The sequence below is a fragment of the Typopeltis vanoorti genome, chromosome 8 (genome assembly GCF_054136105.1).
Source record: "Typopeltis vanoorti isolate ZY-2024b chromosome 8, IOZ_Tvanoo_1.0, whole genome shotgun sequence".
Classification (NCBI taxonomy): domain Eukaryota; kingdom Metazoa; phylum Arthropoda; class Arachnida; order Uropygi; family Thelyphonidae; genus Typopeltis; species Typopeltis vanoorti.
Genome location: NC_143556.1, coordinates 91816752 through 91836601, shown reverse-complemented (window position 1 = coordinate 91836601; position 19850 = coordinate 91816752). Strand labels below are relative to the sequence as shown.

Genomic DNA, 19850 nt, shown 5'->3' with positions numbered 1-19850 from the left:
CACCTCTACATATTAATGTAGAGGCATAAAGTTATGCAATCTTTGGTTGAAGAGATTACAAGCTATGTATTATGATGATGGGACAGTACTACAAGAAATTGATGAGGCTAGGGATTTGGAGAGGACAGTGGATGCAGAGTTGAAGTTCAGGGAATGCATTATGAAAGGGGGACAAAATAGCTCAAAAGGTGACTTGTTGGATGTTAGTGAAACACTGCTGGCTGGGATTAGGAGGTTATTATCCCTCTTTATAAGGATTTGATATGAGCACATATGGATTATTATGCACAGATCTGGTTACTCAGGTTTCTTGGGGATGGGGATTTAGATTGTTGATTAGTTTGTAGAGTTCTTCCTTGAGGGCAAATAGATGGAGAAGAGGGGATATGATAAAAACATAAGTTGCTAAGGAGTTATGAAATGAATGCTAAAGAAATTTTGAATTACATAATGGAAACGAGACAACAAAGAGCATCCAGGGAGTTGTGTAAGAGGACAATTAGCAAGAGCATGAAAACTACACTTTTGAGTAAATAACGGAAAAAAACTCACGTAGAAAGATTATTTAATAGTATAATTTTCGCCTGTGTGTCACAGGCATCTTCAGCACATTAAGCTCAAAATTAAACACTAACTGACAATTCCAAAAAGCACCACGTGTAGCTGGTGTAAGATAACTAAAAAGGTCGATAATTTTCCTAAAAAAAAAAAAATAAAATAAAATAAAAAAAATTAATACAATAAAAAGTTAGGAAAGATTAGCTGATTTGTAAAGTATTATCTCCCATAAAGGGGATAGACGTAAGCCGTCGGATCTGTTGAAGTTAAGAGAATGAAGTAGAGTTTCACATGTTTCTTTATAAAGGCGTTCCATGAGAAACTGACTTTTGTGAAGAACTCTTGTCCTTCTCCAATGAACTCTGTGTCTAGTGAAGATGGCATGTTCAGAAAGTCCAGACTTTTCAGGTTTAAAGTACTATTAAATAATCTTTCTACATGAGTTTTTTTCTGTTATTTATTTTGTATCAATATGTCTACTCATGGTTTACCTCTTTTAAAACTTAGACTTTTGAGTGAAAAGAGTAGTGAATGAGTGGAAATAAGTGTTCTGTAAGTAAAATTTAAGAAGTATGATAGATATTGTGCAAATAATGGTTAGTGCATGGGCCTCCTGTAATGAGTCTTCAGATTTCTAACTACTTATTTAACTGGCCCATGTTTTCTCTCTATTTCTCTTGCTAACACTTGCAACACACTTAAATTCCTGTACAACCTCAATCATTCAACAAACCTCAAACCACATCATCCTAAATTATTCCTGGCTATTCTTAATTGCTTTCTAATTTTTACACATCTATAATTTTTTTTTTAAAATGAAATCTTAACAATTAAATTCAGTTGACGTTTATATCTCCTATTTATCCAATTACCTATAGTTTACTTATAATGCATTTTTTGAAAACTTCAAACAGCTCCTGATTCATTATAAAATTTATTGAAATAAACAGATTAAATTATGCAAGACATTCTTATGCATTACTCATTTTACATTAATGTCATTCCTAATAAAGAATGTTTCCCTGAAAACATTTGTAAGTTCTCTTATATATAGTATATATATAATCTTATATATTATATATAGCCTTAAAGTGGACCTTCATGAAAATTCCGCCATGATTCTTCCTAATTATCACCTCCCCCCCACCTTACCCATCCATTTCCTTGTCAAGATCATATGATAAGTATCACATAGAAAAGAACTTTAGATAAGCAATATGAATCATTATTAATTCCTCTGAAGATGCTATGAAAGTTGCTAGTCCATCTGGTGGCCTCCTCCATGTTATTTCAGATAACTATCACAAAATTACTCCAAAAGTCACTGCAGTTAATTTATCAACTGTTTCCTTCTTCCAATACAATATCTTCATTAATAAACCCTCATTTATGATTCTATGCCTATTCATGGTAATACTTGTATCCTCAAACTTTACTGTTTCTCTGTTTATTAAACATATAAAACAAGAAATCAATGATCTCACCGGTTTAAATCTTTCATTAAGAGCAAGATTTTTATTAGTATAATATTTAAATAACTGCTTCACATACGTAAAGAGAAAATGAAATGGAATTTATTACTCTAGAAGAGCTAAACAAATATATTTCAAAACATCTTTAGTGTTATTACGTGAAAGGATACAACACACTAGATTTGCCTTGAGGCAAGTGGATTCGTCATGCTTTCATTTACATGATGTGATTTCTAACAACATAGAGGCAAACCTATGGTCCCATTTAGCCAGCATGATTAATGATAGTTTTAATTGGACATTTTAATTAGCAAGAATAGACAGATCAAAAAATTCAATGCTTTATATGAAAAAAACTAATTCAAGACCAAACCTCCAGATAAAGTTGTTTTCAACTTCTTGGACCACATCTTAACATCTATAGAAGTCAGTATCCTTAAGAAAGATTTTAACTTTGCAGTCACTCCAGAGTTTATTCCGAAAGTAGCTATTACGTGCAGCATGGAGAAGATACTTCATTTTTTACCTGAACTGGTTGCTAATGATTTGAGGTTGAAGACTGCTATAATCCTCTCATCTTCACAACCACCGAACAAGAACATCACCACCCCTTCAGAAAAAAGAGCACTAACCAATCTAAAGAAATAATTATTCTCAAGGTGGACAAAAGAACTCTACCGTCATTTTAAATACCACAGATTATACATCAAAGATCTTGGTATTGCTCTCAGACACATCTACTTATTGTGAATTAGGCTCAGACCCCACTTGCACGAACCATATAGAAACAAACAAACAACCCTCTATGCAATATGGAGAATTGGCCGACAGATCTTAAAAAGAAATTGAAGTCATTACATCTGTTAAATCCACGGTTACATGGTTCACCGAAAGTTCATAAAACCGGGATATCTCTTCGTCCAATAGCGGATGGGATAAATTCCCCTATTACTTTCAAAATATCTAGCTCGTCTGCTGAAAACGCATATTCGTAATACAGACACATATCAGAAATAAACAACATTTCATTGAAAAACGAAGGAATATTGCAATATCAGAAATAGACATTCTTGCTAGCCTAGATGTAGAGTCTTTGTTTACCAATGTCCCAGTAAATGAAGTCATAACCACCATAGACAATCTATTTCGTCAAGACATCGTCAACTTTATAGACATTGCCTTAATTCAAATTACTTCAAATGAAATGGAAAAATTTATAAACAAATATCATGTCTTGTGATGGGTAGTCCTCTATCTCCTCCATGTGCAGACTTATTTATTGAAAGGTTTGAAAAAGACATCTTGTCACATATGGATCCAAAACCATCAGTATGGTGGAGATACGTCAATGACATTTTCATCATATGGAAACATAGTGAAACAGATCTATTTGATTTCCTAACTACAATAAACTCGTTTCATCAAAAAATCAAGTTTACATTAGAACCTGAAAGGGAAATAAAATTAACGTTTCTAGCCACATTAATAACAAATGGATGGCAATATTGATTTAAAGGTTTACTGCAAGCTGACCCACACTGGCTGTTACCTACATTTTTCTTCATCACACCATATTTCACAAAAGTTGAGTACTATTCATATGCTGAAAAACATGACAGTTTGTATCATAAGAGATGACAAAGTTTTAACAGACGAATTAGATCTCATCTTCAAAACTTTGACAAACAATGGTTATCTGAAAAAATTGATAAATAAGATTCTTTTCTCCAACCCCCTCCCCCTACAGCAAACCCATGAAACTAACCACAGGGCTTCCATTTCCATTCCTTTTGCTAGCACAGTTTCACAGAAAATTGCAAACCTGTTAAGACCTCACGAGATCTGAGTGGCCTTCAAATCAATAAAGACAGTTCACAACTTGTTAATGTCACCTAAGGACAGGATTGCCTTCTATAAACATCCCCTGCTCTTGCAGTTTAAATTACATCTAGAAGTTTAGAGATAAGAAAAAAAGAACGCATCGGGGATGTCAACAACAACAGAGAAGACAATTCCAGTTTAGCTCTCATTTTTCTAATACTAATCACAACATTGAATGGGATAAAAGTACTATGCCGCACTTAGAAGAAGACTTTCATACCCATAACATCAAAGAAGCTTCAATAGTGATCCATTCAAGAGGCAGACTTAACAGAAACTAAGGAATGGTCCTTGGTGACATCTGGAAAACACTCATAAGATCACTCAGCACATCGGGATTTAACTTTGCAGCCAATTACAGAACGCACCTGTATAACAATGACTGCTAACATACACACTCCATGCATCTGATGTGATGTTTTATTTGAATTTTGATAATATTTAGCATTCTGTTATGTTTTAACCTGATACTTAGCTCGTTTCTTTTTAAGCTGTTTTTGTTGCCTTTTGTGTGCCAACAGTAAAGTCAGCGAAACTACTAGGCTATATCTCTGTACATATCTTGAACCAATTAAATCGAGTTTTATTTGTTTACTTGTATAATATTCAGTGGTCAAAAATAGCATTATCATATCAGGAAGAAACACTATTAGAGTTGTAGAGATGCAAGTGTAGTCTCTGTGTGTGTGTGAGAGAGAGAGAGAGAGAGTGATTATATATGAATGGGGATCTGGAAAGTTCCGATTAACAGCTAAAACAAAAATTAATTAATTTTATGTCTTCTTCTATACCCTAAAAGAAAAAGAACAAATTATTACAATTTGATGAAACGGGGTGAAAGGATTTTAAGATATGTTCTTTCTTGTGGTTATATCAGTTACTTTAATATCATTTTTGTTCTAGGTGTTTATCAAAACTTTCCAGACCCTCCCCTCCTCGGCGCACGAGTGTGTGTGTAATTACAAATAATTGATAGCAATCACGTCCCAAAACTTAGAGCATACAATCTGTTTGATTAAGGTTAGGATGATGGCATAGGGCTTCACACGATTCAAGAATTAGGCAATTAAATTTGAACTTACTGTAGTGTAGCACCTTGGTTCACAATTCCAATGAACTCTGTCTAGTGTCAATGGCATGAAAAACAAGGGCTGAATCTTCTGATTCCAGAAATCATATATAATATTGATGTTCTTAGATTATAATCATAGCAGAACATCCAGTCTGTCCAGAGCAGCAAAGATACGACCAGGGTATTTGATTTGATAAACAACAGGCAAGGATAGAGGCAAAAATATATTTTCGTAGGTGGTATACAGATTATATCTGCAAACAGTCCTTGCTATTGATTCAGAAGTTCCTTTAAGATAGGGTATGTGGATCCATTTAACATCAGATTGCAATCTGGGAGAGGGATGATAATTATCAAGTATTTTCTGTATTAAGGTTTAGCTGTATTATTCATTTAGTAATAGAGTTTTATTTAATTCTTCTAATAGAGGAGACTCAGAAGAACAAAGAAGAACTGTGTGCTTGGTGCACAAGGCTTTTGATAATACCTAATTTTTGTGAAGGATGATGACATGAAGATGCATGGATACATCTACCTGTAAACTGAAAATTCAATATTACCAGTTACAATGTATTAGAGTGTCCAATAAAGGAAAGACTGTTTTAGATTCATGTTCAGTAGAACTTAATGTGAGTGTATAAGGAGTTAATTTTGTTCAGAAACTAGTTCTGCAGCTCTGTTTCAGAATGAGACCAGATTGCAAAGATATCATGAGTGAGTACCTGAACAAATTATTTTTTATTATGATGGTTAACGATGTGGTGAGAAGACTGCCAGATAAGTATGTGCAAAGTTTTTCATGAAAGATGACTAAACCTGATGTAGAACCATACCTTGTTTCTTATTACACTGATACAGATTTTTTTTTTAATATTTCTGGTGACACTTAGAATGCTTTTATGAAGAAATTGTAGTCATTTATACACTCTCCAGGTGCATACCTGATGGTACATCTTTGTTGCGTGTGCTGCTAGTCGTCTTGATTTATTTTTCTTCTTTCATTCACATGTTTGACATGACCAGTTGCTGTTTTTCCCAGATAGCAATTCTCAAGAACAAGTGATCTAGTACACATCCAGTTTTTGAGTGGTAAATGGGTTGGTTTCAGAAATTGAACTGCCCGATTCGCTCAAGTTTCCTTTGGCCACATAATCCTGGCCAGAGCCATCCACGTTCCCATGGTTTCACACAGCAAACATGGCAGCAGAACGTTGGATCTTAGTGAACATAGTCTGGAAAACAGGATAGTAAAAAACACAGAAGTAGAGAAAAGAATACAGGAAGAACAGACAAAGATAAAAAAATAAAATGGGCTAGTATTATCAATGGAGAGGGGGATTGGCATATCTGATAATTTGTTTATTATTACAGCCATCTGTTGTTGAAGATCACAGCAGCATTTCCTTTGTCTGTTTTAATTGTTGCTATGTTTGGTTTAATTTCTGATAAAACAGGATAGTAAAAAACACAGAAGTAGAGAAAAGAATACAGGAAGAACAGACAAAGATAAAAAAAAATAAAAAGGGCTAGTATTATCAATGGAGAGGGGAATTGGCATATCTGATAATTTGTTTATCATTACAGCCATCTGTTGTTGAAGATCACAGCAGCATTTCCTTTGTCTGTTTTACTGTTGCTATGCTTGGTTTAATTTCTGATTTTTTAAAGCTGCTTTTCTCCTTTAGAGACTCTGTTTATTCTCCAATATGTTCATTCACCTCAGGCTTGCATTTTTAATGCAAGGGTTTCTGGCCTAATGATGCATAATTTTGTGGTAAATACAATATCTAAGCACTGTCAAACATTGAATTCACATCAAAAAAAAATTACCAACCAGCTTTTTAAGGAAACTCAAAATGCAGCAATTGACTCCCTACTTTCCCCCCTCATAACTTATAGATAGAATCTTTTGAAACTAGTACTAAATTCAGCACTGTCAAGTCCTAAGTATTTGTTGAGGTATATAGCCATTTTTATTTGGCTCATGCTTCACAGGCTTTTCAAACTTTCTATACCCATCTTCAAATTAGTTCTTATCACTGAAGAGAAAAATGAAGGAGCTATATCCTTCTTGGATATTTTTTGTCACAAGGCAATTTACTGCAAGCCTGCACATATGGGCAGATATCCACATGCCATTTTACATTATCACTATGTCCAGAAACTTATATTCACAACTTTAGCTGCCAAGGCAGAGCAAATTTCATAATCAGGAACAGCAGTGCATTTGGAAAAACAAGCTGTGTTAACAATTATTTAAACAAAACAGATCAAAATTCTTGCCAAACTCCTTAAAAATAATAGCACTCCCCCCACACACACAGAGCCTATAACATGTATCAAATAGCTATCAAAGGCCCACGGAAACTACTGGGCTCTCTCCTAAAATGGAAAAATTAAAATAATCCACAAACCTGTTAAAGTATTCACCTTCCTCAGCAAATCAGATTGGCAGGATGATCCATCCTTTCCAGTGTCTGTCCCTGTGGTGCCTAATATGAACAGCCAAAATAGACTACCATAGATGAAAAAATATAATGAAATAGAACTACAGCCAGTAGAGGGAATTCAAAAGCAGATTAATACAACATGCCTTAAAATGACTTCATCAGCAGAAAGAAAGATTAGATACAACATCCTAACAAAATCAAGCTTGGTTACAAAATACACCATTTTATGAATTTTATTCAGGTAATTTTTTGATATGTGAAACAATTACACTGATCCTTACATTGGTAATTAGATTAAAACTACTGTTTTCAATAAGTATTGTACAAAGGGTTTATTTCTGATTCTGATACATTTCTTCATCATGACATCTAGTGGAGGTTATTCTCACCTACTGAAGTAGATATGTTCTGAAGGTATTATTATAAGTCATAATTTTCTATTCCCAAACATGCAAAAATTGATATAATTTTCAAGAAAAGATAAATGCTTTGCATTATGGGACAACTTAGGATCCTTTTAAATAACATTATTTCTCTAGCATGTGGTAACCATATTAATTGGTAAACTGATTGTTGTATTTACCTTTTATTCCTGATCTTTGAAGTGCCTGTTTCCACCCACTGACGATATACCATTAATTTCAGTAAGAAATATCTCCTTGTCATTAAAGTTTATTAATATGATTATCCTTTTTTCCCCCATTGTTTGATTACATTATGCCACAGGTAGCTTTGAAGATTAGACTCCTTAAAATGTTCATAATTTAATATGGAAATAAATGTACTCTAAAATAAGAAGTTTGGTTTGAATGAGTACTATCAGTCAATAATATCAATTTTCATTAATTTTAATATACCATTAAATTGCATTTAACGAAATTTCAGATAAATTTTCTTCTATTATAAGAGACTAATAGAAAAACTTTAGCTGAAATTCTGTTATATGTAAATTAATAACAAAATTAATATCTGTGAACATATGGCACTTCAAACTGAAGGAATTTTATTTTAAAGATCAGTGATGGAAAAAAAAAACTATTTAATTTAACATCAGAAATATTTTAAAGTCAAAATTACAATATGAAATGTCTCTATTAAAAGAGTAAAATGAAAAGCCTTAAAATCAGTTCACAACAAATGCTTTTAGAGTAACTTACTGGTATCTTTGAAGTCTTCAGAAACTCTAACAGTGCTTCAAGAGAACCAAGTGTAGAAGCTTGCACATAAACACCTCTCTCTGCAAGCTTAATCGAACTCATAGCTTCTTTTAAGGTACTGTTAACTTCTTCCTAAAATGATGATAAAGAGGTCAATAAGAAAATAAAATACAATAAGAAAAATCTTTAATAATCATATAAAAAGGTATTGTATTGCAATTCATTATACTGTCACATCTTTTACATCCTTCATATTCTGGTCAGAATTATATTGTAATTTTACTTAACTTGAAGGAATGCTGAAAGATTGATCCTTTATGTTACACATCCAAATTAATAACGGCGATAAATAACAAACTAAAGGACAGTTGCCCCCAATTGCGTGTATGTGCCTGCCCTGACTTAACCCTGCAAAGGGAACAAAGACGCCAACTCTAAAGACAGCTAGAAGAAAAACGCCAAAATGGAGACAACAGCTGGACCATAGACTACAAACAAACCAAACTAGTGTAAAAACCAAGTGACACCACTAATAGCCATCAAGGAGACCAGTAAGCAGGCACTGCATAGGAAACGTGCAAGACCCTTGCAGTCAAAGCCATGACCCACAGAGACCCTTGCATGCCCACTATACCAACATCTGTGGTCTCAACTCCAACCCTAATAGTGTCCACTATCATCTGCAGTCAACCAAACTCCACTTACTCTTCTTAACAGAAACTCAAATTTCACCTTCCCCCAGCACCATCCATCTCAACCATCCAAACTATACACTATTTAACTCCTTTCGACTCAAGGGCAGTGTGTGTGCATATATCTGCTCTGACATACCCTGCCAGAGAGCACCTAACCTAGAATTGCCCAACGTTGACCTGCTTTGGTTAAAAATATCCCTCCCCACTCAGTTAAATTCATCTGCTGTCTCTATCGCTCTCCTAATACCACCAACCACTCCAAGGTCTTTAATTTCCTCTCCTTTCCCCAGTCCCACTCTCCTAACAGTGAAATCATTCTCCTAGGTGATTTTAATGTCCATAACACCAACTAGATTTCCTCTTTCAGTTGTACAGATCCTGCAGACAGAGACACTGAAATATTTGCCATCACCAACGACCTTACACAAATTGTTCACAAGCAGACCAGAATATAAGATAACCCAAATCACCCCAAATAACCTAGATCTCTTCCTTACCAATGACCCTTCCAAATATACAGTGAATGTAGTGAGCCCTCTGGGTAATTCTGACCACAACCTACTGCTCATCTCCTGCCCCATGCAACAACACTTACACAGTCACACCTGCACAAGAGTAGTTTGGCATTATAACAGTGCCAAATGGGACAGCCTCCGAAACTACTATGCTTCATTCCCATGGTTGGACTATTGTTTTCAGTCTTCCAATCCAAACATATACACCGAACATATCACCAAAGTAATTCTCACTGGCATGAAAACATATATTCCCCACACTTCTCTGAACTGCCGTCCCCAATCCAAACCCTGGTTCTCCAAAAGATGTGCTAAAGCTGTACAAATGAAAAATCAGGAATACCACATCTGGCTCAAATTAAGAACTCCATCCTCCTTCAGTTCCTATACCGAAGCCTGAAACAAATGCAAAAAAAAAAAAAAATTATCAATGATTCCAAAACAGAATTTCAATGGGCAAAAAGCAGGAAATTTGCAGCCTGTCCAAGCGGCTGTCCATGCCTTTTGGTATCTTGCAAAAGCAATTGGTTGCAACTTTTGCTCTACACTACTTCCACCCTTATCATACCCAGATAGGTCAATTGCAACATCACCCACAGAAAAAGCTAATCTTCTGGCTTCACACTTTGCCTCCAATGCACGCATAACTGACAATGGCAAATGCCCCCCAGTCATTCCAACTGCCCAACAAACAATGCCCCCTGTATCCTTTTGACAGAAAAGATCACAAACCTGTTGTCAAAATTAGACACAAAAAAAGCTCCTGGCACTGATGACATTCCTCCAATTGTCCTGAAGGTCTGTGCAGCAGAACTGACCCCTATCCTATGCCGTCTGTACACACTCTCTTACTCCACTGGTATATATATACCCCAAAGCCTGGAAATTGGCCTATATTCAACCGATTCCCAAAAAGAGTGACAAATCACTGCCATCTAACTACCTCTCATTCACCTCAATCCTATCATCGATTCTCAACTCCTACTTTACCTTGAAGGTACCCAGCTATTAAGTGACCACCAATACAGATTCCATCGATGCCAATCAACAGGTGATCTGCTCTCATATATCACCCATCTCTGGACATATGCCATGGAAAAATTTGGCGAATCCCAAGTAGTTGCATTTGATATCTCTAAAGCCTTTGACTGGGTCGGGCACAAAGGATTATTAAGCAAACTTCCATCATTTGGACTGTCTCAGGACTTCTGCAGATGGATTGCCAGCTTTCTGTCTGGATGCACACTATGTGTGATGGTAGACGGTTCCCTATCCTCCCACCACCCAACTAATGCTGGGGTCCCAGAAGGTTCAGTTCTCTCAGAGACCCTCTTCCTTCTGTACATCAATGACCTACTTCAGTTGACCTCCAATCCAATACACAGTTTTGCAGATGACAACACATCGCACTCCTCCCTTTCATTTGATAAACCTTACCCTACACAACTCACTTCAACCCACAGAACATCAACCACAACTTCCCTTAATTCGGACCTCCAAGACATCCTCCGATGGGGCTCAGATAACCTCGTCAACTTCAATGCTAGTAAAACCCAATTCTGTCTTATTTCCCCACAAAAAAGAACCATTTTCTCCCAGTATTATTTTTGATAACACTCAAATTCCCAGACAAGATGAAATCTCTCTTCTAGGAATTACCATAACATCAGGCCTCTCCTGGAATAAACACATCACAACCAAAAAACTAGACTTTCTCTTTCGCTCAAGATGCTACTTCACTTCAAAACAGCTGTTAACCTTATGCAAATCAGAAATCCACCCAGCAATCGAATACTGTTTTCACATTTGGAGTGGGACTCCTCAAAATGCTTGACTCAATACAGAGGAGAGTAATTAGACTGATAAATGGTCCATCTCTTACCAACTCAGTCCCCCCACTTTCACATAGACATTTAGTCTCTGCAATTTGTATATTCTATAAATATTTTCATGGAAAATGCTCATCTGAAACAGCATCAATAATTTCCCCACTCTGCACTAAACCCATTGGAACATGTACAGCCACTGCCCAACATCCCTTCACAGTACACCTTGAAACCCACAGAACAAGTTTCTTTTCCTCCTCCTCCATCCCTGCTACTGCTGAAGTGTGGAACAGTCTTCCTCCTGATGTATTTCCCAAGGAATACAATACACAAGCTTTTAAATCGAATGTCAAGAAGTTTTTCCTTTCCTTTCCCACTACCCATATACGATACTAAAGTACTATAGGTTGACCAGCCAACCTCTTGTATATGGGCCTAACATAAAAAAAAGAAAAAAAAAAAAAAGTAAAATTATTACATGATAAACCAAATACCAAAGTCAACATTATTCCAACAAGGCCTGGCCAGAAAGAACAGAAAAGTAAAACAATGAATCATGACTGACCAATAGAATATATATGTAAGACTTCCACAACCTTAAAAAGAATGTGGAGAACTAACTGAGGCTTTTAATTATGGCTAATCCTCATTATCTCTTGGGAAAACCTTATTATTTGTGTTTACTCAACCAAATCGTATTCTGTATTGGCCTAAACCAAAACTCAATGCTAGTACAAGATGAAATGTTATGACAATTGGGTATTGCTTGATTAAACAAGATCCCCCCCACTGTTTCTGTCAGGGAACTGGGACAAACAGGAAGTCAGCTACTGAAACACTCAGCAGAAATGATATCAGCAAGACAGGTACAACAACAACATAAGTAGTATCAATGGAAAAGTGAAACAGACAAGAATTAAAGAAATACCAGGTCGACCTAATTGGACCATGAGAATTATTTGTGCTAATGGTCCCAAAGAAAAGGTTCTTCTAAGGAAGTGGAGGAATTTTTAGTCATTAGAGAAGATAGCCAATAAAGAAAAAGTTTGTAAAGTAGTAAATAAACAGCAGACAGAAGTGTGTTGAAAAAATTTGGGGAAAAGAGCAAAGCTAATAAGTACATGCTGGATTTCTATGTCCTGAACTAGTCATCAGTAGATGTGCGCGCAAATTCACATAGAGAAAGAAGATACAAAAAATGAGAAAGTCTCAACGACTGCATGGATTTCAGTTATATCTTAATACTGGTTTAAGTAGGTTTGACATGGGATTCGAAATAGAAAGCAATAACCATTTAGCTTTGAGCAGGATAAAATGACTATCATAGTGAAAAGAAAAACTGTAAGAAAGTAGTTTTAAAAAGAATCAAGTTTAGCAGTTTCAGAGATGAACTGTAGATTCAAATATACAAATATTATTGGAGATAAAATGAACAGAATAACCATTTAGCTTTGAACAGGATAAAATGACTATCATACTGAAAAGAAAAGCTGTAAGAAAGTTTTAAAAATAATCAAGTTCAGCTGTTTCAGAGATGAACTGTAGATTCAAATATACAAATATTACTGGAGATAAAATGAACAGGTTTGAAAACACTTGGAAAGTTAGAGGCAGTTATAAAGTGCATCAAAAGCTCCTAGCAAGTAAGTTGGCATGTGCTCTGAGAGAACAAAGAGAAAATAAAAAAAATAAAAAAAAAAAGACTTTGATAATATAGAAGATAAACATTAAGATGGTGACAAATTAATCTGAAAGTGATTGAAAACACTTTGAAATGGAGAAAAAAAAAAGAGTACTATAAAAGGAATAAGAGAATAATTTTATATCAACTATGATATAAAAATGTTTCTATATCATTCTGGATATCTGGAGTAATTACTTTGAAATATTAGTAAATGATAAAAGCAGTGACAGAAGGATAACGGAAAATATTCAAGAAGAATGTAATCAGGAATATATATATTAATACTGGGGGCAGAAAAAGCCACCAAAAAACATGAAATGAAGAAAGGCAGCTGAAGTAGATATTTGACCAGGGATGCTCAAATATGGAGATTAAAAAAAAGGTTTACAGTAACTACCCTGTATAATTCAGAAGGCATGGGCAAATTCCTATAAAAAGGGAAATAAAAGAATGTAAGCATTATGGAGGAATTTCCCTATTGAGAGTTCCACGTAAATTTAGGCATGCATACTTGAAAAGAGGTTAAAAAAAAACTACAAAAGAGAAATTGAGAACTAGCCGAGGTTCAAAACAATAGTGATTGTCAGAGTCAAATTTTCACTTTAAGACAAAATCTTAAGATATCATGGAAATATAACAAGAATTTGTATTTAAGTTTTTTAGATCTGGAAAAGGCATGATGTATCAAGAGAAAAGCTATTCAAAACACTATGGGAGGTATACAAAGATATAAAATTAGGTGTAAGATGAGTGCACACTATCTCCACTGTTATTCATCATCTATGTGGATCACATTATGAAGTTTTGAAAGTGACATTAAACCTGATTTCAGCACTTAACTTTATTCAAATAAAAATTGAATTAAGTAGATAAATAAATTCAGTACATTAGGAATCTTTAACTGATGTTGTAGCAAATTTGGTTGGAAAATCAGAATCAATAAAAAGAGAGGAAAACTGAAAGCATCAACTGCATACTGAAAGGAAAAAAGTACAAATAAAACATTTTAGCTATTTTAGGCAATTTTTAGCAGAGATGGCAAATTAAATATAGAAATAGACAACAGCAAAGTTACTATTTGGGATCAACTGTATATGAATAAATTTATATGGAATAAGAGAGCAATTAGCCCAAACACTAACTGGGCAGTACAGAAGGCAAAATTTCAGCCAATTTTAACTTATGGGTCACCTGAGAGCTGGATTAGATGAAAAACAGTTGTTTAAAGACTACATATCACACACATATGAGTCAAGAAAAATTATATGAGTGATTAGATGGTGTTAAGAAGGAACTAGACTGCTAGCAATCAGGAATATGTAAGCACATTTAATTTCAAGTACCATATAGTCATTGAAGAGAATGAAAGAGGAAAGATTAGTAAAGCACATTCTAAAGATGCTAGGAAGGTAGGAAAAAGATCCATAGGAAGACCAAGATCAAAATGGTTTAATGCAGTCAGAAATGCCTTAGATGCTTGAAATATATCTGAGAATCTTGGCATCCTGGACACACTAATTTGTCTATCACAAGAAGGCTGATGCTGTTCTTATCTAAGAGGTGTGTTGATGACTTTCTTTCCTGACAAGGGACATAAATGAAAACCTTATTACAAATGACAAAATGATCCCAAGAATGTTAATCAAAACCTCTTCTCATTCATCAAAAAAATTCCTTCTTCGCATGTAAAATAATGGATAATTTTGTGTTTCTCCAGTTATAATGAACAGTGACTGAATTTATTTCTAAATTCAAAGAGATATAATATATACTGCAGAAAGTAGTCAACAGTTACCATAGCGTGAGGAACCAACAGCTATAACACCCACCTTAACATGTAGGACCTCCTTTTGCTGCAATGACTACAGCAATCCCTGGGGCATACTTTTCACAAGCATATGATAGCAATCAATGAGAATTCTGAACCATTCTTCCTGTATGCATGTAATGAGGTCCTGGACTATTGTGGGGGTGGACATCCCATGACCTCACCCAATGCTCCAATTCATTCTACAGATGTTCAATAAGGTTGAGATCAGGGGTTCCTCTCTGGAGGCCAGTCAAGATGGTGACATTTAAGTCCACAAAACCATGCAGTTACAGCAGCAACCTTATGACATGGTGCACTCTCTTGCTGAAAGAGACGATGGTCAGTTTTGTAGAAAGTAGGAAGCATTGCATTGTCCAGATACCTCTCAGAGTTCAATGTTCGTGACACCACAAACAGAGGTCCGAGGCCAACCGCTGTCACCTCCGAATTTCAAAGCTAGGGTTAGGCACTCTGGTAAGAGATGTTCATTGGACATCTGCCACACCCACACTGTCCATCTGTTTGGCAGAAGGTGTAACATGATTTGTCACTCCATAACACTTTCCAAGCTTCCACATCCCACTGTACACGCTCTTTGCACCACTGGAGATGGACACTGCATGTTGATTCAGGTAATGTGGGGGGTGTGAATATTGTGGTCCACCATGGAAACTAATGTTGTGAGCCTTGGTTGTGAATATGTTTATACAGAGTTGTGTTCAAGTCGATGCCCAGAACTCTGCATTCAATGTGTCAGCCAATGAATGACGGTTTTCACATATTATCCACTGTGGGTAACACTTGCAGTTGACTCCCTGCACTTCCATCTCAGTATGGTATTGACTGATTGTTGACCTGGGTGGTCTAATTTGTCTACAATTTGCTGAATAGACAGGCCTGCAACATGGCATCCTATCACAATGCCTCTTTCGAACTCCGACAGTTTCCTTCTCACAGTCATTTCACTCAGACACAGTTGCACCAACTTGTGAACATATTTTCAATTTAAACCAGCTATAAACATGACTTGTTACATGGCATGATGCACCTTGCCCATGGTGGCAGAATTGTATTTAAAAAATATATATATAATAAAATAAAAATAGCAATCAGGAATGTGTAAGCACATCTAATTTCAAGTGACATATAGTCACTATACATTGACTTTTTCCCCAAGCAGTGTATGCACAAAGATTTAGCATTTTAGTTATTTCAATGTGTTTTGGTGACCTAGAAACACTGAAGAAGAAGAATGTTGCCAAGGTATGATAGCAGAGATATGAGGAAAAGAGCAATGATTATGAATGGCATCATAGCTGGAATGTGCAGGAAGAAAGGACTTGAGTTTGTAGATGAATGGGATAAATATGAAAGTATGAGAGCTGTTTGCTGCAGGTGGTCTACCCAGCTTCACACCACTGCTCTCACTCAGATGAGTAGATTGTTAATGAGAGGAGCAGAGTGAATAGCCAGTCAGTGAAACAAAAACCGATGGTGGGACAGTTGTGCAGCTGAGAAAAAAGAGTAAATATGAAAGACTGACTTTAATTGCTAAAGAGAGAATCCAAGTCACATCTGCTGATGTGAATCAGCAGATGTGACTTGGATTCTCTATATTCAGAAAATATTCAATAAGCATTTCATGCATGTGTAATGGGGGGGGGTAGGAGTAGGGATCCCAGATACATTGGAAAAAAATACAGGACACTTATGACTGAGGGTGAAAGTTTAGTATATGCATCCATCACATATGCTAGTCTTACAAAATGATTCTAACTTTCCAAGTGTGTGCGTGGTAAGGTTTACTATGCACACACTTTACTAAGTATAAGTAAACAAATAATGTCAATGCACATGTGCACTGTTCTAATGAACTTATCATTGTTGCAGTGTTGCCATTACTCGCCTTGAGAAAATAACAATGTGTCTACAGTTCCCTGCAATGACGGAGAGCAATGTTTGTAATAGAACAGAAATTGTAACTCATCGATTTTGTTATTCAATCCTGAACTCTAAAATATAGGACAAAGCTGTCCCGAAGATTTTTCTCGGGACAACAGGACGCATTAACCAAAAATGGGATGATCCCGTATTTTACGGGACATCTGGGATCCCTAGGTAGGAGTAATGTTGAATACCAATCGGAAGGGGAACAAAAGACTGACAGTTCAAGAATAAGCAATCTTGATATTAATAAGACTGTATGACTAAATGGAATGTCACCATGTATTATTATGGGAATGTGTAAGACCAGAAAGTTCCTTTGACATGATTGATCAGCAGAAGTCTAGCAAAAGGAACAGTCCCAGACGAGTGAAAAGAAAGAAATTAGTGCAACCACATAAGCAAGAATCCAAGATCCAAGTAAGCAGTGGTGAAAGTGTTAGAGAGGCTGGTTAGAGACAGAATGAAAACCTGTATTGACAAGGATGGAAAACCTTTGAGAGCAGTATAGGGTTAAGGGGAGATCGTGCTTTCGTAACTTGGTTAATTTTACAATATTATGTTGCCAGAAGAGATTCTTATACAGTAGATTATCTGGATTTTGACAAAGCATTTTTGCCAAATGTTTTTTGACAAAAACATTTTGACAGTGCTAAATGATAAACTACTTGAAATAGAGTAGGATGGAGATGGATAGTCACTTAATACTTGGTTACAAGGATAGTTGACTGATAGGAACCAGCAAGTTCTGTATGGGGTTCCAGTGTCCTGTTATGAGTGGAATACTACAGGGTTCTGTTCTGGGACCATTATTTAATTTATATATCAATAATATAGTTCAAGGTCTGGAAAATGAGACTTATTTGTGCCTATTGTCCCACAGAAGGTTCTACTAAGGTAGAAGTTGAGAAATTTTTTGAGGATTTAGAGAAAGCAACTGACACAACGAAAAAGGAAAAGTTGGTCCTTGTTGGGATCTAAATAGCAGAGTAGGAAATGATTATCAGACATACAAAAATATATTGGGAAAATTTGGGGAAAAGAGCAAAGCTAATAATAATGGCAAATACCTGCTGGATTTCTACTCAGTACATGGACTAACACAATGTTCCAACATAAAAATGTGCACAAATTCACACGGAGAGACAAGGCAAGGAATAAGAAAAGTCACAATGACTATCTTATTGTTGATAGTGATGTTTTCTCCCTGGTGAAGGACACCAGAGGGTACAGAGAATTTGATATTGGAAGTGATTACCATTTAGTCTTGAGCAGGATAAAACTGAATTTCATGTTGAAAAGAAGAACATGTAAGAAAGTTTTGAAGCTAATAAAAGTTGAGCAGCTCTCAGATGTGAACTGTAGACTAGAATACACAAACATGATTGAAGAAAAAATTAAAGAGTTTGAGAATAGCAACCAAACTTTGAAGATTCAGTGGCAAGCCGCCTTGAAGAAAACACTGATTGATTCAGCCAGAAAGGCATGTGGTGAGGCTGTCTGTAAGGATAGAAAAAACAGAACTCCATGGTGGGAACAGGAGTTAAAGAGGCAGTGAAAGAAAAGAAGAAAGCATATCAAACGTTCCTGGCAAATAAATCAGCTTGTGCTCTTAGAGAATACAGAGACAAATGTAAGAAAGCTAAACACCGTGTAAAACTAGCTAAACAAAAGTCATGGGAGGACTTAGCCAAGAACATAGAAAATAAATATCAAGAAGGTGGCAAGATATTCCGGAGGTTGTTGAAGAAGCTCAGAAATGGAGGAAAGAGTGCTGTAAAAGGAATTAGAGATGATAAAGGTGACATGAAAACAGGAGAAAAAGATATCCTTGAAGTATGGAGTAATTACTTCGAAAAATTACTAAATGAATTAAGCAGTGATGACAGCACAGTGGTAAAAAAACACTGACCAGGCATGCAGTCAGGAATACATACCCATACTTGAAGTAGAAAAGGCCTTCGAAAGCCTGAAATATATAAAGGCAGCATGAGTAGATGATATTCGACCAGAAATGCTCAAGGTATAAAAATCTTACAGTGGTTGCACTGCATAATTCAGAATGCATGGACAGAGGGACAAATTCCAGATGATTGGAGTAGAGCTCTCATTATACCCATATATAAAAAGGGAAATTGTGTGAATGTGAATATTACAGAGACATTTCATTACTGAGTGTTCCTGGTAAGATATATGTAAGCATACTTGAGAAATGGTTGAGAAAGATTGTAGAAGAGAAGCTTGGTGAAGAACAAGGATTCTGGATTCTGACCAAATAGAGGCTGTTAGGATCAGATTTACACTTTACGACAGATAGTTGAGAAATCATGGGATCTGTATTTAAGTTTTGTAGATCTGGAAAAGGCATATGACAAGGAGCCAAGAGAGAAGCTATTCCAAATGTTATGGTTATATGGTGTCAATGGGGCATTATATCAAACAATACTTAGTCTTTATTTGAGTTGTAGGTCAACAGTTAGAATTGAAGGAAGTACAGGAAGGTGGTTTAATGTTAAATCTGGTGTCAGATAAGGATGTGCATTATTCCTACTGTTATTCATTAGCTATATGGATCGCATTATGAAGGAAAGTGGTATTAAACCTGATATCAAAATTGGAGATGTTAATCTCAGCTCTTTGCTTTATGCAGATGATGTTATACTTCTAAATAAATCCGCAACAAGTCTGCGAGATTCCCTGACTAAAATGAATAACTGTTGTAATAGATATGGTATGAAGGTCAGCATTAAAATAGGCAGAAACATTGAAAATATCAACTGCATTGT

General features: G+C 35.7%; 1 protein-coding gene across 1 annotated transcript in view; it reads right to left on the bottom strand.

The window, feature by feature from the left end:
• The window catches only part of eIF5B (eukaryotic translation initiation factor 5B), a 530511-nt gene that overhangs the window by 117544 nt on the left and 393117 nt on the right, over window positions 1-19850 (bottom strand). The window contains exon 19 of the mRNA XM_090397300.1: window positions 8591-8722. Within this exon, the coding sequence (XP_090253426.1) occupies window positions 8591-8722 (132 nt within the window). The remainder of the gene's footprint in view (window positions 1-8590; window positions 8723-19850) is intronic.